The 24,370-nt window shown below is 35.6% G+C and overlaps 2 protein-coding genes across 4 annotated transcripts in view; both read right to left on the bottom strand.

The window, feature by feature from the left end:
* PGGT1B (protein geranylgeranyltransferase type I subunit beta) overlaps nt 1-24,370 on the bottom strand; it is a 56,438-nt gene that overhangs the window by 24,557 nt on the left and 7,511 nt on the right. The window contains exons 2-5 of one of the 2 annotated variants that reach the window (XM_054589948.1): nt 23,824-23,942; nt 9,393-9,460; nt 8,085-8,236; nt 6,903-7,035 (exon numbers count right to left, since the gene is read on the bottom strand). In XM_054589948.1, the coding sequence (XP_054445923.1) occupies nt 6,903-7,035; nt 8,085-8,236; nt 9,393-9,460; nt 23,824-23,942 (472 nt within the window). Of the gene's footprint in view, nt 1-6,902; nt 7,036-8,084; nt 8,237-9,392; nt 9,461-11,667; nt 11,722-23,823; nt 23,943-24,370 lie in introns of those variants that run through there. The other variant, XM_054589949.1, reaches the window with a different exon arrangement.
* On the bottom strand, nt 12,786-23,906 carry LOC129083900 (lys-63-specific deubiquitinase BRCC36-like). 2 transcript variants are annotated; one of them, XM_054589951.1, is made up of 2 exons: nt 23,824-23,906; nt 12,786-13,760 (listed from the first exon to the last, which is right to left on the bottom strand). In XM_054589951.1, the coding sequence occupies exon 2, from the start codon at nt 13,641-13,643 to the stop codon at nt 12,786-12,788; it is 858 nt and encodes a 285-aa protein (XP_054445926.1). In that variant the 5' UTR covers nt 13,644-13,760; nt 23,824-23,906. The 2 variants fall into 2 exon arrangements, with proteins under 2 accessions (XP_054445926.1, XP_054445925.1); XM_054589950.1 differs by having other exon boundaries at nt 23,820-23,905.

The following is a 24,370-nucleotide window of genomic DNA, read 5'->3' as shown; positions in this document are numbered from 1 at the left end:
AAGAGAGACTCCGCCCGAAGTGTGAAATACAGGCAGTCCTTGCTTTGCACCGTTCCAATATGCACAAATTCAAGGTTCCATGGCTTAAATAACACAATATGACTCAAATTTCAGTAAACCACAGTACATTAACTATGAGGAACTGCATAAACTTGCTGCTAGCTCCTCCGTCCACAAATCACTACATAAATAATAAATATGCATCATGACAAGTGACTGATTGCATCACTCTTTTCAGTCTGTTAGTAATTTGTCGCTGCAAATGTTATTCAGTGCATGCAGATAGAACAACTGGGCGGTTGTGTTGTCTCTTTTCTCTGAGTGACAAACCCATATGACAAAAGGCATAGCCAAAAGAGGTCATGACAGTGCCTACCGAAGATGAAAGTGCAGTAAGGAGTGAAGAGCAGTAACACTGGAAGTGAAACTGAAATCAATCATAGTAGGAATGCTGAGAGTGCTACAGTCAGAACCAAGTAAAGCCAAAATATCTATAGGGGTGAAGAAAGTGGTTGTGTCGAAGAGAATAAAGATATTCTAGAAAAGCAATAATGGGAAAAAACTTCACATAAAAGAAACTTTCAGAGATACAGTACGAAAATGAAAATGCAAAGAATAAAATGTTGGAAGCTGATACAAACTTATGAAGAAGCATAATCATTTACCAAGACAGAAAAGATGCTTGCTCCACTTCACACTGTAAGTCATATGAAAGAAGCAAAGCACTGTCCAAACTACTCTTGATAAATTTTTTTACAAAGAAAACACTTTATTTCTCAATTTCGCTAATGTTTTAAATTACAGTATACTAAATAAGTATCGGTTTCACCATTAAAAAATTATACATTTATAACTGACAGTAAAAGAGTTTTTGGTGTTTTGGAAAAAAATTGTAAAGGTCACAGAACAAGCCTAATTTTTCCAGTTGATGACGATCACTCTGTATCATTTCAGCTTGCATGAACATGATTACAGTCTGGCACTACCACACAAAGAGAGAGCTGCTTGAACTGAAACAGTTCTGAGCACTGACTTTAGGGAAGGGACTTAAGAGAGTGCAAGTCAAGGTGGCAGTGTGCAAAGGGAAACTCAAAAGAGCAAAATTCAGAGACCTGAGAAACATGAAAACCTCTCTCCTACCTGAAAGTCATAGAACTCAAAATCCTAAAAAAAGAAAAAAGCAAAAAACACCCAACACTAACGAAAGAAATCAAACTTTGGGAGTTCTGGACAAGATGAAGGCATAGGTAGATACACTTAGCCTCCTCACACAACCAAAAGAAGGAAACAACCAATTTAAAGATAAAAAAACAACCAGAACTGCCAGAAAATCGAGATGTATGGCAGTTCAACAACGAAGAAGTTAAAGAAACACTCATCCAGACTGGTAGGAGGGGTGGAGAGGACTCACGGCAAGGTGGTGGCTGGTGGACAGGGCAGTGCCACATTTGCATGCAGCTAAATGGGGAGAAATCACTGGGGAGTGAGACAGACCATGCAACCCAGCTTTCAGGGCAGGCACAATAAAGCCTCAGAACCTCTGGTTGTAAAAACCTGGGGGCTGTGGTGGTGGAAGAAACTGACAGTCTCCTGAAAGCAGGGTGGAGCTGAGCAACTGGCATTGTTCGCTTTCAAACCCCTCCCCTACATACAGTGCCACAACTCAGGGAAGCAGGTTGTCTCGCCCTGGTGAATACCTAAGGCTCTGTCCCTTACAACGTAACAGGGGCAGTGAGACAAAGTAATATGACCCAAATGAAAGAACAGATCAAAACTCCAGAAAAAGAACTAAGCAACGAGGAGAAAGCCAACCTATTAGATGCAGAGTTCAAAACACTGTGAATCAGAATGCTCACAGAAATGATTGCATATAGATACAAAAATAAAGGAAGAAGCTAAGGCTATACAAAATGAAATAAAGCAAAGTATATAGAGAACCAACAGCTAAAGGAAGAAAACCGGGGCTCGAATCAATGATTTAGAACAAAAGAAGAAATAAACATTCAAACAGAACAGGATGAAGAAACAAGAATTCAAAAAAAAACAAAAAACAAAAAAAATGAGGCGAGGCTTAGGAACCTCAGGGACAACTTTAAATGTTCCAACATCTGAATTATAGAGGTGCCAGAAGGAGAAGAGGAAGAGCAAGAAACTGAAAACTTACTTGAAAAATTAATGAAAGAAAGCTTCCCCAATCTGGCGAAGGAAATAGACATATAAGTCCAGGAACTTAGAGAATCTCAAACAAGTTGGACCCAAAGAGGAATACACCAAGACTCATCATAGTTAAATTACCCAAGATTAAAGATAAGCAGAGAATCTTAAAAGCAGCAAGAGAAAAGGAGACAGTTACCTACAAAGGAGTTCCCATAAGACTATCAGCCGATTTCTCAAAAGAAACCTTGTAAGCAGAAAGGGGCTAGAAAGAAGTATCCAAAGTCATGAAAGACAAGGACCTACACCCAAGATTACTCTATCCAGCAAAGTTGCCATTTAGAATGGAAGGGCATATAAAGTGCTTCCCAGATAATGTAAAATTAAAGGAGTTTATCATCACCAAACCCTTATTATATGAAATATTAAGGGGACTTATACGTAAAAAAAGAACAAAATTATGAACAGTAAAATGAAAACAAATTCACAACTATCAACAATGAACCTAAAAAAACAAAAACAAAAACAAACTAAGTAAACAACTAGAACAGAAACAGAATCATATACATGGAGATCATGTGCAGGGGGTTATGAATGGGGTGGTCGTAGGGAGAACAGGGGAAAAGGTACAGGGAGAAAGAAGCATAATTGGCAGGTACAAAATAGACAGGGGGAGGTTAGGAACAGTATAGGTAATGGAGAAGCCAAGGAACTTACATGTACGACCCATGGACATGGAGTAATGGAGGGAGATGCTGGAGGGAAAAGGGGTACTGGGCAGAGGGGGATAAGAGGGAGAGAAAAAGAATGGGACAAATGTAATACTATAATAAAAAAAATATACTTAAAAAATAAATTTATAGAAAAAGAAAGGAAGAAGTCAAACTTTGTTTCTGCATTGAACAATTGGGAATCAAACTAAAAAATTCTTGTAAGGAAAAATAATACACTGAATGAGTAAACAAGAAAAGCCAAATATGTGCAAAGTAATTAAGCTGAAGACAAAGAAACTGAAATGAAAACATCTTAGTATATGAAAATCTGCTTCTACCTCCCCCAAACAGTGATAAAGGAGAAAAAAACTCATACAGCACCCCAAACTCAATTACTTGTCCTCAAATAAGCATTTGGAAATAAGAAAAGAAAATTCTAAATGAAAAACAGAAAAAACAAATCAGTAAAAAGAAATAAAGAGATAGTTAAATGATTTCAGGAAAGAAAGGGAAGAAAAAGACCAAAAATAAACTGAGAAACAAAGACTAAATTACAGGATGCCTAAAGAATAGTAGTATCAAATGAAAAGACAGTAAGGGTCATTAAAGACAGACTAAAAACAGCCAAGAGAATAAAATGAGATAAAGTAAAGAAGGGCCAAGGAGAAAGTGGTTGAAATCAAACATAAGCAAAGAAGAAAGAACATATACAAATCTGGAATACCTAAAGGAAAAAGCCAAATAATAGACTAGAAATAGGAGTCACCAACCCAGGAATACAGGTTAAATCTGGCTTGTGGCCTTGTTTTATATAGTCCTAGAGTTAAGAAAGAGGTCGCTCTTACTCAAAATAAATGGAAATTAAAAATATGGGGGGAGGGGGCAAGGGAAAGCGGTGGGGGGAAGGCAGAGACAAATGTATTTGAAAAAATAAATTAAAAAATACATTGAGATTACATTTTTCACCTAGCAGATTGGTAAAAATCAAAGTAAGAAAACATATTTCATCTGTGAGGCAACATGGAAACAGGCACTGCCACGCACTGATGGAAACATAATTTAGTCCATACTTTTTGGAGAGAAAATGGGCAACATTTAATAATATTACATACGCATTTGTCTTTTTGCTCAAGCAATTCCACTACTAGGAATTTACCCTAAAGATATATCTTGAATAATACATAAGCATATATACAGAAGGTTATTAATTTCAACATTGTATTTGGAAAATATGTATTCTATATATAGAATAGTTGAAAAAACTATGGCACTTGTACACAATGGAATACCATTACTGTTAAAAAAAAAAAATATGAGGAAAATCTCTATGACCTAATATGGAATGATTTTCAAGCTGTATTGTTAAGTGAAAAAAGGAAACTGCAAAAAAGTACTTGTGGTACAGTGCCATTTAGTAAGAAATTGAAGGATAAATAAAAATATACATATCTGCTCATCAAAAAGTATAGGAAAGACAAACCAAAAATTAGTAAGAATGGTTGCCTACAGAGTGAATGGGGCTAAGGTGGTAAATAACATGGTTAAAAATGGGGGTGGTATATAGAAAGGACAGGAGGACCCCAAAGTTATGATCTCTGAATACACTTTTTTATGTAGTTCTGACTTCTAGAATCAGGTTAATATTTCACAGAGGTATATAAAATCAACGAAGTCTATGTATGTGTGTGTATGTCGGGGGGAATCCTAAAAAGAAACCGAAATAAACTTCATTTTTTTTTTTTTTGCAATAAATAACAGAACACTGAAAGGGGGGAAATAAAAGAAGGAAACTAAGCTTTTTATCCTTTTTTTTTTAAAAATCCTCACCTGAGGACATGCTTATTGATTTTAGAGAGATGGGGAAAGGATGGAGAGAGCGGGGGAAGGGGAGGAGAGAAACATCAATGTGAGACAGAAACATTGATTGGCTGTCTCATATACACATCCCTACCTGTGACAAAACCTGCAACCCAGGTACGTGGCCTGACCAGGAATTGAACTGGGACCTTTCCGTTTACAGGATGATACTTCAACCAACTGGGACACACCAACTGGGGCTAAGTATTTCTTAAATATATTTTGAATATATAACTTCAGGCTTTAAACAGAAAGAATCATTCTGGATAATGGAGCCCTGTTTATCAATGTCAGAGAAGGAAGTTAAAATGAAAAAAGAAAGATTAAAATGAACCTTGAGATAATGAATTGAAATCTGAGGTATCACTATCGACTCCTGGTTTTTAATATGTAAATAGATAAATAGATACAGAAATAGATATAGGTTTTTATAAGGCGGTATCTGTGTACATGCATACATATATACATTTCCTAGCTCTGCCTGCTGAGGAAGGGGTTAGAAACAATGATATCCCCATACCAATGAGCATATCCAGTGCCAAAATCCTGGTTTCTAAACAACCACCTCCAATAAGAAAGACATTTCTTGTTGGAAAGATAAGAAAATAAGAAAAATAAGAAGATCATTTTTTCAAAGTGCTCTTTGAAGACATGACCAAGTCCAGGGCTGAGGCTGGGAAAGTAAAAGATGAACCTGGAAACATCTTGTGCCAGAAAGCAAGATATTCAAAGAATGAAGCAGGCATATCAAAAGGACAAAGAGCCTGCTGAAAGGTTTCTCACTGGCAAAATCTGGGACAATATGAGCAGCAAAATACATACTGGTAACTGATAATAAACTTGAATAAAACAAGAATCTAGTGTCCATAGAGAAATGTAGATAGATAGATAGATAGACAGATGCAAAGAAAACGCTTTTGCTAAAAGAATTTCAATTGATAATTACAGAAGGAATGACAGTGCTGGAAAATCATCAATGCATGATACTAGTGTTAGTATTGACACTAGCAGATAAAAATTATAGTCTCCAAATATCTCACAATAAGATGCTGAATAATTACAAAGGGAAAAGTGCTAATTTTACAGAGAAAAATCTGGCATACATCAACTTAACTAAGTGATCAAAGTTAACATTACCAGTAAATAAACAGATCAACATCTGTACCTCCAAATACAATGCACCAAGAAGAATATAGTGTTGCTTCTGTAGTATTGATGCGGAAGGTCCTATCACCCACCCTGTATATGACATAAATCTCTTTTCCTTTTAAAACTCCTTTAAAGGTTTGTTCTTTCTGCCTCCACAGCTTTTTAAAAAGTTGTACTATTTGTGCCTTCTACAAACTCTGATTCACATGCACACATTCAGTTAAAAATAATTTCTCTAAGAATTTACATTTTCATTTTGAAATTCTAACTAGTAAAAAAGTTAAATTAACAGCCTAAAATATTCTATTTATAAAATTTTAAAAAATTCTTATTTGGAAAGTAATAAAACCTGGGAAGCAGGACTTCCATGTCTCCTATTTTATATAAGAGACTAAACAGTAGAGAAAAAGATAATTCTAGCCGAGACTAAGATTTTCTTACAGCTGTCAATAAAAAGATTAAATTGTATTATATGAAAAAATAACGTATCTATTTGGTATTCTCCTTAAAATAAACCTTAGATTAAAACAAATTACTAGGAAACCAAAAGTGATTAAAAAATCTATTGTTGGTCCAGTAAACCTTGTTATACTTGGGTCTTGCAAGTCAAATGTCTTAACGAACTCACATCTCACACACAATATAGGAATAACCTCACCAAGGATGCCATAATTTTCTGTAACCCTTGGTCAAAGCTCCCCACGGGTCCCTGCTAGGACAGTTTATAAATATTTGCCTTTGAGATTTTACTATTTTTTCCTGCTTCTAAAGCAGACAAATCTTTTGGAAAAGACATTGTTTCTTTAGATACAATCAGATCACATTTAAATTTTAATGGTCAAAGAGTTCATCTGTCTTTGAAGATTATGTATGTACGTCTATTCTGATACATGATATAACCAAAAAGCGATCTTACTGTCCTTATTTCCCTATTCTTGTTGGAAGAGATGAGGCATGCATTAAACTGCAGCCCTGATATACCAGTAATAATAACATAAAAAAAAAAGTCAATTTAGCAACATAACTCACCATACTTCTTCTAATATAATTGATGGCTTTTTTCATATCCATGCCAGACCAGTTGTTCAGCATATAGCAAATACAGGAAGCACAGTACACAAATCGCATGTCATTTTCGCTGCCTTCAGGTACTGCACAAAAACTGAAAATAACAACAATATGATTTACTAATAATACTGTACTATAATATTATTCTATCACAAACAGATTTAAAAATCTAAATATGGATTAAAAGACCATATACTACTTGTATTATTCAATAAAGAACTATTAACTTGAATAATCTATAATTATCTCTAAATCATTACTCCAACGTTCTGATTTCTGGGTAGCTTTACATACTACCAGTTATTCCTCCCAGATGCCACCTCTAAGAGTAAGTTTGTTCTCAGCCCGAAAAAGCTACAGCACAAAGGCAAAACAAAAAAAACAAAAAACAAACAAAAAAAAAAGTAGCAGTTAAAACCAGGTTTTGTTATGTGAAATTTCTTCTAACTATATATGGATAACCATTAATTAATTAAGCAGAGTGTTTGAATTTAATATTTTACCTACTTAATTAGTTTTAGAGAGGTAATAGTCTGTTATCTCTTATCTATTCCTTCATTTATAAACAAAGATAAGGTAGCTGTAAACAAAGACTGCTGAAGTACTGAGAAATTAGTCACATGTACATGAGTTAAATACTTATTTAGTATTCTAGTATTTCCAATTGATGTCAATTTATATGTTGATATTAACTTTCCCCTCATCAAGAGAAGCATTTTAAAAACATTTACAGGAAAGTAGCGATAACAGTAGATAAGACAAAGAAATTAAAACATAGCAGGATTTATTTGCAGTCTTTTCTTTAGACAATAACACTACTGCTTTATCACTTCCTGGACTTTAAAAAGTTTCACCTTAATTCTCCAGGAAAATTCTTCTTTAATTAGACACACCACACAAACCATCAAATATTAATGATCTCATTAACTTCTTTTTCTATCCTTTAAAAGTGTCAAGAAATTACCTACACTGTAATACAATATTCAATGTTCATCCATTTCTCCTCCTATCACTAAAGGAATAAAAGTACAGATTAATAAGAATTTATGATAAGCTTTAAAGTTCTAATATAGAATTATATTCATTTTTTTAGTTTCAAAAGATTTTTCTTTTAAAAAAGAAAGTAAAAAGAATGACTCATACCTTCCATCTTCCAGCTGAAGGGCTCTCAAGCCTGCTAAGCAAGCTTCTTTATTTACTCTGCTTAGGTCGTCTCCAAGAATAACTAAGCATGAAAGGCCAGTGTAGGTCATTGCTATGTGGCCACTGTCATAAGGATGAGCTGTTCCAGGATTCTGAATTCAAAATTAATTATGTTAATTAGTAAAATGAAATAAAAAACTCATTTCATTAAATAAGTTCAGTGAATAGGTAAAATTAAAATGTTGTCTATAGACATCAGATTGAGAAAAACAATCCTCAATTTTATATATATTCATATTTTACAAATCCTTTTTTAGATTCCCTGCTAAAAGCAATAGGCATACATGATTGAAAACACCTTGGCAAATTCATCACTGTAACATAGGCAAGTTGGTCTATAGCTTAAGGCAAAGGAAAAAAGTTCAAGTAGTGCCTCTATTAACTCATGTCACATTCTACAAAATTACTATTTATTCCAAAATTTTGAAGCAGAGTATAGAAAAAGTGGCAGCATATGCTGTTTGCCTTCAGACTGCAACTGGAGGTGAAAACCTTGACACACTCAATATAGCCAGATACTACCTTGTAACCAATACAAAAGCAAACTGACCTCATCAAGGAAAAAGTTTCTGCTTTGTGAAACCTACTGACAAAATTATAAAGTTTTTCTAGCTTTCCACTGTAGAAAAATATTGGTGTTTTGCACACAGATGAAATATCTACAAAGCTTGTTCTGGGTCTGTTTCTTTAAAGAAGAAAAAGTTCCTCACTTTGTTAGGATTCAATGCTTTCTATATCTGTGTGTGCTGGTACCAAAGCCTCTGGTTATAATCCTGAAGATATTCTGCCTATTGCCACGGAGGTCAACAAATTCATTGCTACTCAGGTCTTCAATTACTGCTCTAGCAAGAGGTTTTTTTTGGTTTTTGTTTGTTTTTTAAACTAAGAAATGAGAAGCATCTCTAAAGTCCCTCTAACACAAGTGCATGGGCTTCTTAGGGAGCAAGTATCAAGCACGTAAGTGCTTTAATTCCATTTCCTCCAGGAAATCACCAATAATTTACACACACACACACACAGGACATGAGAGAGGCATAATTTTTGTGTATATGTATTGCGCATTATTCCAGGAAGCAAGGTGGGTACAGCTTTCCCTTAAAGAGTTCCAGTTCATAATATACATTAGACAGTTTTTCGTTGTATTGAAACTTGGAAGCCTGGTACTTTTGGTATCCTTTCTTAGTATTCTTTCCTCACTGAAATCTCCCCACCTCCCTCCTCCTTTCTCCTGATCCAAAGAGAACTGACCTTTGAGGGATTGAATGGAATACCCAGGTATGAAGAGCCTCGGAAACCACAGCGATTTAGATTTGATCCTAGAAAATAAAAACATTGGACTTTAAGTATCCCTTACTTTTGTACAGATGCTAAAGCAGTTCAATTACACAATCTTTCAGAAACAGAGTATTTTAGTACCAAAGCTGTTGTCACTATCTCTGTTTTCATACTAGCTAATGCTGAATGCTTACTATGTGCCAGGTCTGTTCTAGGAGCTTTATGGAAATTTCCTCATTTAATTTCCAAACAAGTCAGGACAAAATAATGATTTTCTACAATGTACCTTTAGTTTACAACCCACCTTACTGTATACAAAATGCTTTCACTTTTCTTCTCTGATCAACATATTCAGCCCCTCATTCTACAGAACAGAAAGCAGAAGCCCACAATTTCAGTGACATGTTCAAGGTAATTCTTTGTTAGTAACACAAAAGTATCTAGAATCCTTATTCCCATCCAGGGTTTTTTTGTTTGTTTTTTTTTTACTTTAAAACATTGCTTCTTTACGGGGGAGCAAGTGGAAGGTATAAACTGATCTATAGTCACAAAAATGTATGTACTTTGTAGTTTAGCATTAGACAAACCTCATTATGAGTCTAATAACCTGCTTTGATGTAGAACACATTAAGTTACCACTTTGTCTCTACTTGTTCAAAATTTTACTCATATTTTTTCTATCTAAAAAACTTTCATTTTTAAGATACCAATGAAATATAACTAGGAACTTAATATAGTTACAATCATGAAAAGGGAAGTCTTGTGCACTGCTGGTGGAAATATCAAGTGGTACAGATACTATGAAAAACAGTATGGAAGGTCCTCAAAAAATTAAAAATAGAACCACTATATGATCCAGCAACCCCACTACTGGGTATTTATCCAAAGAAAATGACATCACTATCTCAGAGAGATATCTGTACTCTCATGTCCATTGTAGCATTCATTATTCACAAAAACAAAGGCAGGGACACAACTTAAATATCCATCAAGAGATGAATGGACAAAGAAAATGTCACACATACACAGAGAATTATTATTCAGCCATCAAAAAGGAAATTCTGCCTTTTGCAACAATATGAATGTGCCTTGAGGGCATTATACTAAGTGAAGTAAGTTAGAGACAAATTCTGTTCTCACTTATATGTGAAGTATAAAAGCTGAAATCATTAAACTAGTAGATAGTGGTGTTTAGGGGATGGGGGGGGAGGAAGTGGGGACATACTGGCCAAATATACAGAATTTTAAGGCAAATTTTGGGAATCTAATGCATAGCATGGTCATTATAGTTAACAGTATTGTATTATATACTTGAAAGTTATTGAGAGTAGGTCTTAAATGTTATTAGCACACAGACACACACAAAAAGGTAATTATGTGAGGGGATAGAGGTGTTACCTAACCTTATGTAGTAATCACTTTGCAACATATACATCTATCAAATCATCATCCCGTACCTCTTAAACTTACATGTTATGTATCAGTGATCCCTCAATAAAGCTGGAATAAATTTTTTTAAATGTAAAATAAAAAATAGTCTCACAACAATTAAAAAACAGCATGATAGATGTATCAGGTAGAAATGTAGTATTAACAGGGTGTACTTGTATAGCTAGTAAAAAATCAAGTTTATTTAAAAAAAGGCTGAGGAACTAGCTTCCTATCTCTTATGACTGGTACATGACTAATTCATAATAACTGGTTTTTACTCTTCTGTTTTTTAATACTTATAACTTTTTATTTTGCAATAGTCTTACAGAAGTTGCAAATAGTACAGTGAGTCCCATGTACCCTTCACCCAGTATCCCCCAGTAATAAGATCTTAGATAAGTATAGTTCTACTTCAAAACCAACACATTGAAAATGGTACAATACTCCTTACTAGACTGCAAACCTTATCCAGTTTCACATGATACAATGGTACAATACTCCTTACCAAATTGCAGAACTTATTTCAATCTTACATGGCATTCACTTGCGGGTGTGTGTAGGACTATGTAGTTTTGGCATATATAAATTCATTTAATTACCACCACAATCAAGGTACAGGACTGTTCCACCAACACAAAGGAACTCCTTGTGTTAGCCCTTAATAGTCACATATATTCTATACCCCTCCAGTCCCTATGCCTGGTAACTATTAACCTGTTCTATATTTCTATAATTGTGTCATTTCAAGAGTGTTATATGAAACAATTATACAGTATGTGAACTTTTGAGATTTTTAAAAAAAAATTCATCACGATACCCTTGAGGTCCATCCAGGTTGTGTGTGTATTTCTTTTCATTGGATAGTATTCTATGGTTGGTTTAACCACTCAATTGCAGGACATGTGGGCTGCTTCTTGTTTTGGGCTATTACAAATAAAGACGATAAGAACATGTGTGTACAAGTTTTCTTGCCAACATAGGTTTTCACTTCTCTGTGATAAAATGTCTAGGAGTTAAACTGCTAGGTCATATGGTATATGTATGTTTTGCATCTTTTCTTGTGCTTACATGCTATTCTCTTCAGTGAAATGTCTATGTACTTTGCTCATTCTCTAATTGGATTGTTGGTTTTTACTGTTACGTATTCTAGATTGATCAGATATATGATTTGGAAATAATTCTCTCAATAATTTAATCCTCTTAAATTTTTTGCAGAAGTTTTTCATTTTGATAAAGTCCAATATAACAACTTTTCCTTTTTAGAATTGTACTTTGGGGTGAAGGCTGTAAACCTGTTGTGTAGCCCAAGACAATAACAATTTTTCTGTGATTTTATTTGTAATTTTTTTGGTAAATTTTTATTTACTAAAGACTTTATATATTTATTAATCTTTTTTTAGAGAGAGGGGAAGGGAGGGAGAGATGGAAAGAAACATCAATGTGCAAGATATACATTGATTGGTTGCCTCTCACATGCCATCAACTGGGGAACCTGGCTGGCAACTCAGGCATATGCTTGGACTGGGAATTGAACTGGTGATTTTTCGGTTTGCAGGCCAGCACCTAATCCACTGAGCCACGTTAGCCAGGGCTATTTCTAAAGTTTTTATAGTTTTACATCTTACATCTAAGTCCATGATACATTTTGAGTTTTTTTTATATAAGGTGTGCACTTTATGTCAAAGTTTATTTTTTGCCTTTGTGTGTCCAATTACTCCAGCACCATTTGCTGAAAAGATTATCTTTCCTCCACTGAATTGCTTTTGCACTTGTCAAAAATCAGCTGGTCATATGCTATACCATCTTGATTACTCTTCCTTTATAATAAGTCTTGAAGTCAGGTAATGTGAGTCCTTCCGCTTTGTCTTCAAAATTGATTTAGCTTATTTAATTTTATATCTAGATACTTTCATTTCCCCCATTTTGTATCCCACTTTATTCTAGAGAATAAAGTTCTTGCATAAGCTTTTCCTTTTCTTGTTGCAGCTCCTGCAAATGCTGTTGGTTTTGCTCCAGTCTGTCCTCCAACCACTGTAGGAGAGGCCCGCTGACTGCTGACATCTGACTGCACAGATTCTTGGTAAACACTGAGCCATTATGGATCTTGGTTATTGAGTCCAGATGTGTGTGACTGTGAGTCCTTCTATATGCATCCTGTTCCTCTTGGCACAGGATCTTGGGTAGTTCCACTGTTGATTCAAGGCACACTTTCCCAATGGTTACATGAGGTACAATATGGACTGGGATTTCAATTCTCTCATACTCTGAGTTCTTTTGAGGCTGAATGGACTGAAAGCAAGTGTAGAGTACCCCACCAGTCTTTGTGTTTTTATCTTCTATGAAACAGGAAAAAATAAGTCCTACAAAGCCTTGATCCATCATCTGGTACATGGCTTGTGTGCGAACATCAACATGTGAAGGCCAAACAGTTATATGAGGATGGGAATGATACCAGCCCACAACTCTCATGGGGCAACCTGTTAGTTCAGCCAACCTCTCCGCCTCTGTTGAGGCTGCAGACAGCTGCTCTGGAGAAATTTCAACGCGATCCTTCCGCTTATCAGAACGTTGCAAGATGATGACAGAATGAATGTGAACAATTCTGACGGTGTCAACCTTTTCAGCAACTGTGCGCATTTTAGTTCCAGCACATGTAAATTTAGAGTCATTCCTTGTGTCATCATTCAACTCCCCTATACACAGTCCCATCACCTCCTCCTTCTCTGTGCTCAGAGCATGGTTGAGACAAACTAGGAAAGCATCCGACTCAAGATGAACCGCCTGCACCGCCATCTTGGTCCGACCCTGCTCACGTCCGCCTTGGGCCCACTCAGGCCTGACCAACGCGGAGCTCCAGCCACTCTTCTATTCTTTAAATCGGGTACTGTGCTCTATTCAGCTTTATATACCCTGAAATACATAGAATAGTAGCTTATACATTAATTCTTTGAACAATTTAGGAAACCTTACTCACAAATTTAAAACTCTCCACTAAATCAGTGGTTCTCAATTCTGACTGTGTACCACACAGGGATTGTTAGACATATTAAATATAACATACTGTATATACTCAAAAGGAACACTATATTGCTATTAAGTAATAATTAGGGGAAAGTATGTAGCAACATGAGGAAATATATATAGTCAAGAGTAAAAGATACAAAAATATGTGCATTATGTTTATAATTAAGCAAAGGGTACCTACCTATCATCAAAGCCCAGAACTGAATAAACACAATAGACACTGGATGGCAAGTTAGGATCCTAGATCCTTTTTTGTTACTAACCAACTGTTTAGTATAAACTTGCCATTCATTCCAAATTTACAACTCGATGCACACTCATGGCAGTTTAAATTTGTTGAGGTTATTAGATGGCACCACCTAGTGTTCTCATTCAGTAATAGAAAAACAAAACAAAAACCCTGAAAGAGTTCTGACAGCCTAACAGACTCAATTGTATAGTCTAGAAAAAAATACAGATGCCTTTGGGTCCTCACCCAAGTCCACATAAAAGCCCTGAGAGTTGGGCTTGGACAATCACATGTGAAAAGAGAAAATAATCCTTGTGTGATACACAGAACTGAGAACCACTAATTTGGTGGATGCATCCTCCACCATGGTAGAGCCATAAAGTCAAACAAGTTTATTTTGTTATATGGGAGTAGTTTAGATAGTAATATATCATAAAAATCCATATTACTTCAGAAAATGAAATTGGGTAAATGGGAAAAAGCAGCAGCCAAACTGGGAATGTGAATGTGGATATAATATGTATATATGTGTATATGTTGAGTATGTAGAGAGATGAGTTATTAAAGAATATGCCATGTTTAGCTATCAACTATAAGGAAAAACAATCCCTTTATTTGCATGCTTGTGCATGAAAGACAATTATTAAGCACAAAGCTAATTCCTGCCTGATGATTGGGTCATAGCTCACTTTAAAACTTAAAGTTTTACTATTAAGCTCATAATAAACACAAACCGTATGCCAAGCACTGCAAAGATAGTGCATTATAGTCTTTAAAAAGTCAAAGTTATCAACTATAAAATATAAAAGTTTACTGAAAGTTTAAAAATATTTTAATTAGTGGAGTTGCTTTTCATAAGAAAGTATATTTTCCCCTCTTTTAAGATAAAATGTTATTAAAGATAAACTAAAAATACATTCAAAGCTATATTAAGGGGCTTCTAATAAAGAACAATCTTAGACTAAAATATCACCGCACTATTAATGGTGATCATGCTCCTTAAATATAATTCAAAACCGGATTTGGTCATGTTCTTAACTTTCTAATCCTCATTTCAGAAGTTCAGTTTTTGCACTAAGCAAACAATTCAAGTGAATAATGTGGCATTTTCTATGTAAAATTTGATATTTATATTTGATGACTACAGAAACAAAAGATTTTGGACTTCCAGTAAAGATGGAGGCATAGGTAAATATTTTTCTCCTCCTAGCAGAACTACAGAAAAAATTACAACCATAGCTCAAAACAAATTAACACCCAGAACAACCAGAAATTAAACTGTATGGAAGTCCAACAACCAAGGATTTAAAGCCACATTCATCCAGGGGGCATGAGGGGTGGAGACGCAGAGAAGGGCAGACAGGCGCCAAGACCCAGTGTGGCACCGAGAGGCAGTGGAACGGACAGTTCTACATTCACATGTGGTGGATAAAAATCGGGAAAGATATACCTCAGGAGCAAAGGATCCCAGTCCCAGGCCAGACGACACAGCCCAAGGTTCCAGCGCCAGGGAGATAAATCCCCATAACTTCTAGCTGTAAAAATCATTGAGGGTTGGAGCAGTAGAAGAAATTGCCAATTTTCAGGAGACTGCTCAAAGGGCCCGCACGGACTTAAAACTTAGACAAACCTACCCCTTCTGGAATTCAGCACCAGGGCAACAGCTGGAAGGGTGCCAGTCACATACAGAGAGTAACTGAAGTGTCTGGAAAGAGGGCGAGTGCTGGGCAAACCTCCGGAAGCCAAGCAGTAGCACTATCCCCTGCCTAAGCCCTCCTCCCACACAAAGCCACAAAAAAGGCAAAGCAAGTTGCCCCACCCTAGGTATAATTAAAATGCCAAAGGTTAAAGATAAAGAGAGAATCTTAAAAGCAGCCAGAGAAAAGCAGAGAGTTAACTACAAAGGTGTTCCCAGAAGACTTGGCTGATATCTCAAAAGAAACTTTGCAGGCTAGAAGGGAATGGCAAGAAGTCGTCGAAGTGATGAAAGCAAGAACCTATAACCTAGATTACTCTATCCAGCAAAGCTATTGTTTAGAATGGAAGGGCAGATAAAGCGCTTCCCAGACAAGGAAAGCTAAAGGAGTTCATCATCGCTAAGCCATTATTACATACAATGTTAAAGGGACTTACGAAAGAAAAAGATCAAAACTATGAATATTAAAATGGCAAAATATGCATAACTATCAACAACTGAATCTAAAAATAGAAGCAAAAACAAACTAAGCAAACAACCAGAACAGGAGCAGAATCATATATATGGAAATAATTTGGAGGGTTATCAGCTGGGAGGAGGAAGGGGTGAATGGGGGGGAAAGTGCAGGGATCAAGAAGCATAACTGGTAGGTACAAAATAGACAGGGAGACGTTAAAAACTGCATAGGAAATGGAGAAGTCAAAGCACTCCCATGCATGACCCAAGGATATCAACCAAGTGGTGGGACTGCTAGAGGGAATGAGAGTACTGGGTGGAAGGCGGCAAAAGGGGGAAAAATTGGGACAACTGTGATAGCATAATCAACAAAATATATTAAAAAATAAACAAACACAGGATTTCCTACTAAAGGACACACCTTACACAACCCTTTCCTGGATGTCAAGGGAGATACAGGTAAGTCCAATGCAAAATTCTATGGCTTAAAAATGTTTTTTTAATAACATTTTCTAAATTTCACAGATTACTTTTAGAATTGCACCTAAATCAATTAAAAGCAGGTGGAAGATTTTCTTTCATGAAGATTAGAGATTTAACAGTGTTTCCTCTAACAACATGGTAAATTGAGAATTTAGAATTAGAGATTTATAGCGTGGCCCATCAGATACACTGACACATGGAGACATGGCGAGATCACTAGGCAGAGGGGAGGGCCCTGGGGCAGCACGGCAGAGGATGCATCCCTGGTAAAGGGTAAACAAACATCACATTGCCCCAGTAACCAATGTAGGGCAGCATTTAGAGGACAGATTTACCCAACCTGGCCAGAGGTGCTGCAGCTGGGGTCCTTGCATGGAGTCTGCACAAGGCTAGAGTGTGATGAAGGGATAACCCCTCCTATCCCTTTCTGGTTCCTGATTTAAAGAAAAACCACAGGTCATACCAGCCTGTGTACCTAAAGGTTAACATGGCTGCAGGGGAAGGTGCTGACCCGCCAGTCTAATCAGAGACAGGAGGGATTACCTGGGGAGCTGGATGCTTTCAGAGAGCACAGAGGCTTGCCCTGGGAGATTTAAATACAGGGGGGGCAGAGACTTGCTGTTCTCTTCCTCTGGGATCCATGGACAGAGCCCCTGCATGACCAGGTACGGTTGTTAGCAGAGGCTCCGGGCCCCCAGTGCAAGAAGCTGCGGTGCAGCAATGGTGTCCCTGGTCCTGTACAAGTAGACTCTCGAGGGAGGGAGCCTGAAGCTGGAGAGCTGTCCGCTTAGCAGCCTTGGGTTCCAGAAGGACAGATAAAGATGGAGTGGGATTTCTGGACTTGATTCTGGGTTTGAGTCTTTTGGGAGACAAATAGGTTTTGTCTATGTTTTGTAGAAGAGAGGAGCCTGGAGCTGGGGAGTCCTACATTTTCCCAAGTTGTGCAACATTTTAATAAAGACCTTTTTCCTTCCCAAACAACCTTTGTCTTATGCCTATATTTGATGGCAGGCAGCTGAACCTCACTTTTTTTCTGTAACAATTAGGGACAGTTCAGAATACAAACCAACCGTTGTGGGATCTTTACAAAAAATTCTTGATGACAATCTTTCAAAACAGATTCTCTACAATTTTTTAAACTTGAAACATGTTAGATTTAGCCACAGGAAACTGCTTATATTTTAAGCATATGATTTTTAAAAGGCAGTAATCTGACTAAAAAACTAATAAAATAATTAAGCATCTCACCTTTTAATATTAAACCACCTTATCTACATTGTCAAACACTTAATCCTAATATTTTGTGGGATCTACTAAAGGACAGATACCAGTAATGAAAATAACGAAGCACTAGAAAACAAAAAACTATTCTAATTTGCCTCTACTCTTAACTAGCTATATTACTGTGAATAAATGATTAATCTCTCTGGACCTTAATATCCTAATTTGTAAAATGACAGGCTGTAATACTCCTTGCTCTATTCTAGCTCTAAAATTCTCTAATTGTGTTCTTGATCAGAGAAAGGAGCACACAATTCCCAGCCTGATCCTCCGTGATTCCTAAACATTTGCGGAGGTTGATGAGAAGGGTCCCAGTCCTTCAATGGTCTGACCACACATTGATTAGTAGGATACCACTAGGGTCTTTACAACTCTGGAGTTAAGTGAAAGGCCAGGGTTAATTTTGATTAATTATTCACCATGTACTTAGGTGTTACACATGACAGTCTCCACTGGGGACATATATACTTCCTATGTAAAGTAGCACTGGGACTTTTGAGTCAGAAGCCAGTCTGGCTCTACCACGTATCTGTGTGGCCTCTGGGCAGGCCTCCTAATCACACTGCTTCCCTCTCATTTTCCTCTTTCAGGAAAGGCACATCAGGGGAAGAACAAATCTAACAAACTACTTGACAATGCTTTTGAAATTTATAAAATAATAAGTAATGCACAGCATTATTTCTGCCATGAGCAAAATATCAGTATTTATGTATAACCTTAATGTAACTTTAAGTTTAGTTCATAAATGCTTACTTTTGATGTTTTGAAGAGAAGTTAAGCTGACTTTTTCTAACTTGAATTTTTAAATTCTGAAACATATTAATTGTAAACATTCAAGCAATGCAGATATATAGAATAAAATTAAAGTATCTTATTGTTATTTTTGCATCCCCATCTCTGTTCTCATCTTCCCCATTCATTCACAAAGATTCTCCATGTATCCTTTCAGAGTTTTTCCTATATTTATATTTATAAATTATTAAAACAAAATGCCTCTGTATACACTGGTATTTATCATTTAACCATGTCTAATGAACAATTTCATGTCAGTACATATATAGAACTACCTCAATCACTTTACTAATGCATAGTATTCTTTACCAGATCAGAGTTTGACTGTTTCACTTTTGGTGAACATTTATTTTGCTTCTAATTTGTTACTGGAATAAATAATGCCAAAACATTCTTCTACATGCATTTTTGTGCACATGTATTAGTTTCCCAAGGCTAGGAACAAATTCTCATAAACCTGATGTCTTGTAAACAACAGAAGTTTACTTTCTCATAGTTCTGGAGCCCAGAAGTCTACAAGCAAGGTGCTGGCAGGGCTGCTTCTTTCTGGAACTCTGAGGGAGAATCCATTTCCTGCCTCTCTCTTAGCTTTCTGCCTGTCTTCTGTGTCTCAAATTTCTCTTTCCTTTTTCTTATAAGGACACGAGTTATTAATCTCAAGATCACCATGTTAACTACATCTGCAAAGACCCTTACTCCAAATAAAGTCATACTCTGAGGTTCTGGGTCAACATGTCCTTTGGTGCCATTTTTCAACCCACATGAGAATATGTCAAGACAGAATAAAAATTATATTGCTAAACTGCCCTTCCAAAGGTTATAGTAATTTTTACTTCCACCAAAAGAATATTAAAGTGTTTTTTCCTCAGCATTCTTGCTAACTTTTTAAAACTTTTTGCTAAATTGACATGTTAGGTGAAAAATAATGTAACATCATTGCTTCTATTACATCTCCCTGATTTCTAATAAGGTTATTTCTCTTTCTATGTATTTGTTGACTATCTGTACTTCCTTTGTGATTTACCTATTCATATATTTTGTCATTTTCTAAAGTAATATATCATATTCTTCTTAATCTTTAAGTATTCTTCAGTCTAGACAGACTTGTGGCAGGCAATATATACAATGTTAATATTTTGTCTATTATGTATCACAACAATTTCCTCCAAGTCTGTCACTTATCTTTTTATCTTCCATTACAAAACATTTAAGATATTTATTTAGTCAACTCTATCAAATTTTTCCTTTACGGTCTCTGGTTTTCATTTAACATTTTTACTGGGTTGGTTGGTCAAAAAGTTTGTTGGTTTTTTCTGTAAGATGGCTCTAGAAGCACTTAGTTGTCTTTAACTTCATTTGAAAAAACTGTTAAGATTACATTGTTACAGCTCTCACATGAGCATACATTAAAAAAAGTTATCAAAACTGGTGAATTTTTGTGTAGCCATTTTCATATTGAAGATGGAAGAAAATATGCAATATTTTTGGCATATTATGCTTTATTATTTCAAGAAAGGTAAAAAATGCAACTGAAATGCAAAAAAGAATTTATGCAGAGTATTGAGAAGTTACTGTGACTGAGCGAATGTGTCAAAAGTGGTTTGTGAAGTTTTGTGCTAGAGATTTCTCACTGGACAATGCTCCATGGTCAGGCAGACCCACTGAGGATAATATCGATCAAATAAAGACATTAATTGAGATCAACATTATACCATGTTTTTGGTAAAAATGAAAAACATGTCTTTTATTTTACAGAAAAAAATGAACAGACTTTTTAGCTAACCCAACAGATTTTTAAGATTTTATATGCTATCATAAAGTAGGACAATTACAGAGCTAGGAGGCACAGAAAGCATATCCCACTCAAGTCTACAAATGCCTTATGAATGAGAAAATATTGGGGGGGGGGAGCAGAGGATGCTCTAGGCTAAATGTGAAAACTCAGGAGGAACAGCAAAGTTGGAGAAGGTACTAGTGATTTAACAATCCATCAGCTGCTGATACGCAACACTGCTTGGGTACTGTGACAGAAGAGAAATGTGAGGCAAACACATTTTCGGTCCTCTAGAAGTTTACAGTTAGGATGTAAGCAAAAACATTTTAAGCAATAGATAAGCAGCAATAATTTTTCAAAAAATTAGCAATAGGCTTCAAACCAATGAAGTGCACGGAGATGATAGTACAATGTAGAAGAGAATTCTGATTGGTCTCAAAAGAGATGGTGAGTACCATCCCTAATTTAAAAAAATTTAAAAACTTTCACCAAAGTATAATAAACTTCAGAAAATCACACCTATGATAATTAAACAGCTCAATGAACTTTTATAAAGTACTGTAAACTCAGTTGTAAAACCAGCACTCAGCTCAGGAAAAAGTAAACAACAGCACCAAGAAGCCCCCTCCTAATTCCTTCTGGCTACTCTTCAAAAGCTGAGAATAGTTTTGCCTATTTTTGTGTTTTGTATAAATGGAGTAATATACTATGTACTTATTTCTCTTAAAACATGTTTGTGACATTCATTCAAATCTTATACGCAGTTGTAAAATTTTCTTTCCTTCTACTACACAGTATTCCATTATGTAAATATTCTAACACATCATTTATCAACTACACCAACATGAGGAGTTTGTATAGTCCCTACTTCTGTGCTCTTGTGAAAGGTACTGCAATAAACATTCTAGTATCTTATAATATTTTGGGTACATAGTATCTTTCGGCTCTGTGCCAGGGGAAGAACTGCTGGGTCATGGAATGTACATTATGTTCAGCTTTAGTAAATACTGCCAAATGGTAGTTATAAATAACAGTGATAAAGCTCCTTCAGCATTATTTGAGAGTTCCAGCTGTGCTACATTCTCATCAACACTTGTTTTTTCCCCCCAGCTTTTTTTCATTTTAGCCATTCTAGTGAGTATGTGGCAAACACAATTATTATGGATATTAGGAAAGTTCAAAGAGTCAGCAAATCTCTCACAACAAAAGATCAAATAATGGGAAAAGGAAGCAGCCATGGAAAAAACACATGGGTGTTAAAGTGTTATAAAAAACTCATTTCACTAATAAAATGGTAGGGGAAAGTAAACACATACTAAACACACAAAAACACAGCTCAATCACAGAGCCAGCAAACAGCTCTTAAAGGTGGAGGAAAAAATATAAGAAAAGACAAAAGTAGGAAGCATGGTGAACAAGTAGTTAATATTCTGGTAATTGTAACCTATAGTATGAGTTCTCTCACTAAAATATTACAGTCCATACTTTTCTATAGAAACAATGGCTACTTTATTTCAGGGGAATGACTATCAATAAAATACAACGTATATTTTGGCAAAAACTTACAGAATCGCTTTTCTATATAAAACAGTGTCAAATTTCCTATCTGTACCATGTGAGATATATTTAAGAAACAACAGTGTATAATTTGAACAGGGTGTACATTTTTAGTATAAAAACAAAAGTTAGAATCTTTAATACTACCTTCACTTCTGTCTAATATCCAAGTTAAAAAACAAAAACAAAAACAAAAACCCAGACTTCCACTTAGGCTAGTGAAAAAAGAAAAATCCTGGTACAAAAGGAAAATACAAACTGCCTCCATTTGCAGGTTACTAGAACCTCATGTCAACCATAAGCTCCTGGAGACTGAGGACCATATCTTGTAACTTATCAAAGCCCTTCTGCACACATTTAGCAGAGTACTCTTAGCAGAACATTCAATAAATCCTACTCGCCAACATATTAGAATCTGCAACTACTGAGCAATTTATCACATATGCTGCTTCATGTAGCTGGTGAAAAAAGATTAAATATTTATGTACTAGGTTCTGATAAACCTAGTTCAGATGATATATATTTATTCATTTATTTATTTTTAGAGAGACGGGAATGAAGGGAGGAGAGGCAGAGAAACATCAATGTGCAAGAGACACACTGATTGGTTGCCTCTTGCATGTCCCCAACTGGGGACCTGACAAAACAACCCAGGCATGCACACTGACTGGGAATCAAACCAGTGACCTTTGGTTCACAGACCAGCACTCAATCTACTGAGTCAAACCAGCCAGGGCAAACTGCTCATTTTTATCAAGAATTCACCCACAGGCACAGATTTTAAAAGTCATATGAAAACAAACACTAGGAATTTCAATTAGAACAAAGCAGAAAGCCACAAACAATGTCCAACAGCATCTGCTAATATATCAAAACTCTTTCTTACTAAATAAAGCTTTTGCAAAGTTCATCTAGGTGAGATTATATATGATTACTCCAAACAATGGACAACGCTGTTAATTTATAAATGCTGACCCTTAAAAGAGATATGTGGTGACCTCTGATAAAAACTGTGTGATTTCCTGGGAGCTTATTTAGCTTGATCTTTTCCAGGTTAGAATTTCTAATATTCGTAAGTTAAATCACTGTTAGGTATTTTACACTTAATAGAGTGAACAAAGTAGTTTATAAAACTTGTGTGTATTTAGTTATCAGGTAATTTCTAAATTTTGAGAATTTATTTAATTGATCAAAATCTGTAATGTTTTAAGAAGTATAAAAATGACTGAACTGTAAAGTAAGAGCTAAGAAATCATTAAACAAATGCTAATGAAACATTAGAGGGAAAATTACCAGAGGACTGAAACGAAACTTTTTGATGATGGAGAGGTTTTTACTGAAGACACACACACAAAAGAGCAAATGCGACTAAACTAATCAAACATAAATGAAATATAGGTAATTAATAATCAGTCATCAATGTGAAAGTGCACAACACAGGACGGTGTTACAATTGTGAATCTTTAATCCATGACAATTTGAAATTGTTCTCCCAAAAGATTAAAGATTAGACTTGTTATGTGAAATATCTGAACAAAATGGGAGTGTCGTATTACAAGAAAAACACAGATGAATAAAATATATTAATAGTTTATGAATAAATGCAAAGATAAATTAATCCAACAGGTTACACCAGGTACAACTAGTCACACTAAAAATAAAATGCAAAAAACTCACTCACTGTCTTCTGTGGGAAGGACCTGCAGGGAGTAAATCCACTCTATTATATCCTCTTTGTTCACCACATCTAAGGAATCCAACATATCCAGCCCAGAGAGTGCAAAAAATGCAATTGTCAACCTAAAAGAAAAAAAAAAAACACCCAAAAAACGTAAGATTCCATCTTTACTATCAAACCACTGAAGACTTTCTAATTCAGAGTAATAATAAACTCATTCCAATTCTCCAATTACTTTAAACAAAACTCCCATTTTGCAAAAGCCAAAAAACAAATATACTCTTATAATTAAGTGGTAACAATCAAACCTTTGTTTCAATTTTTTAAAAAGGGATATTTTGGAGTTAAGAAACCAGTCCTACTCATCTGACTTTATTGAAGCCTGTATATTAGTGGCTTGAAGGCTAAGAGTAGATTTTAAAAAGAGAATTTCCTATACTTGTTCAGTACTAATAAAGTCAAAAGCCTGGAAAAATATATAGAAATCTCAATTTTCACTAATTTGGTAAAAGTAATTATGCTTATACCTGCTGCTTAATTCTTAAGGAAT

Source organism: Pteronotus mesoamericanus, unplaced genomic scaffold (assembly GCF_021234165.1).
Source record: "Pteronotus mesoamericanus isolate MK-2021 breed Mesoamerican mustached bat unplaced genomic scaffold, CSHL_Meso_final scaffold_167, whole genome shotgun sequence".
Taxonomy (NCBI): domain Eukaryota; kingdom Metazoa; phylum Chordata; class Mammalia; order Chiroptera; family Mormoopidae; genus Pteronotus; species Pteronotus mesoamericanus.
The sequence above is the reverse complement of the archived record's forward strand: the minus strand, read 5'-3'. Positions and strand labels throughout refer to the sequence as shown.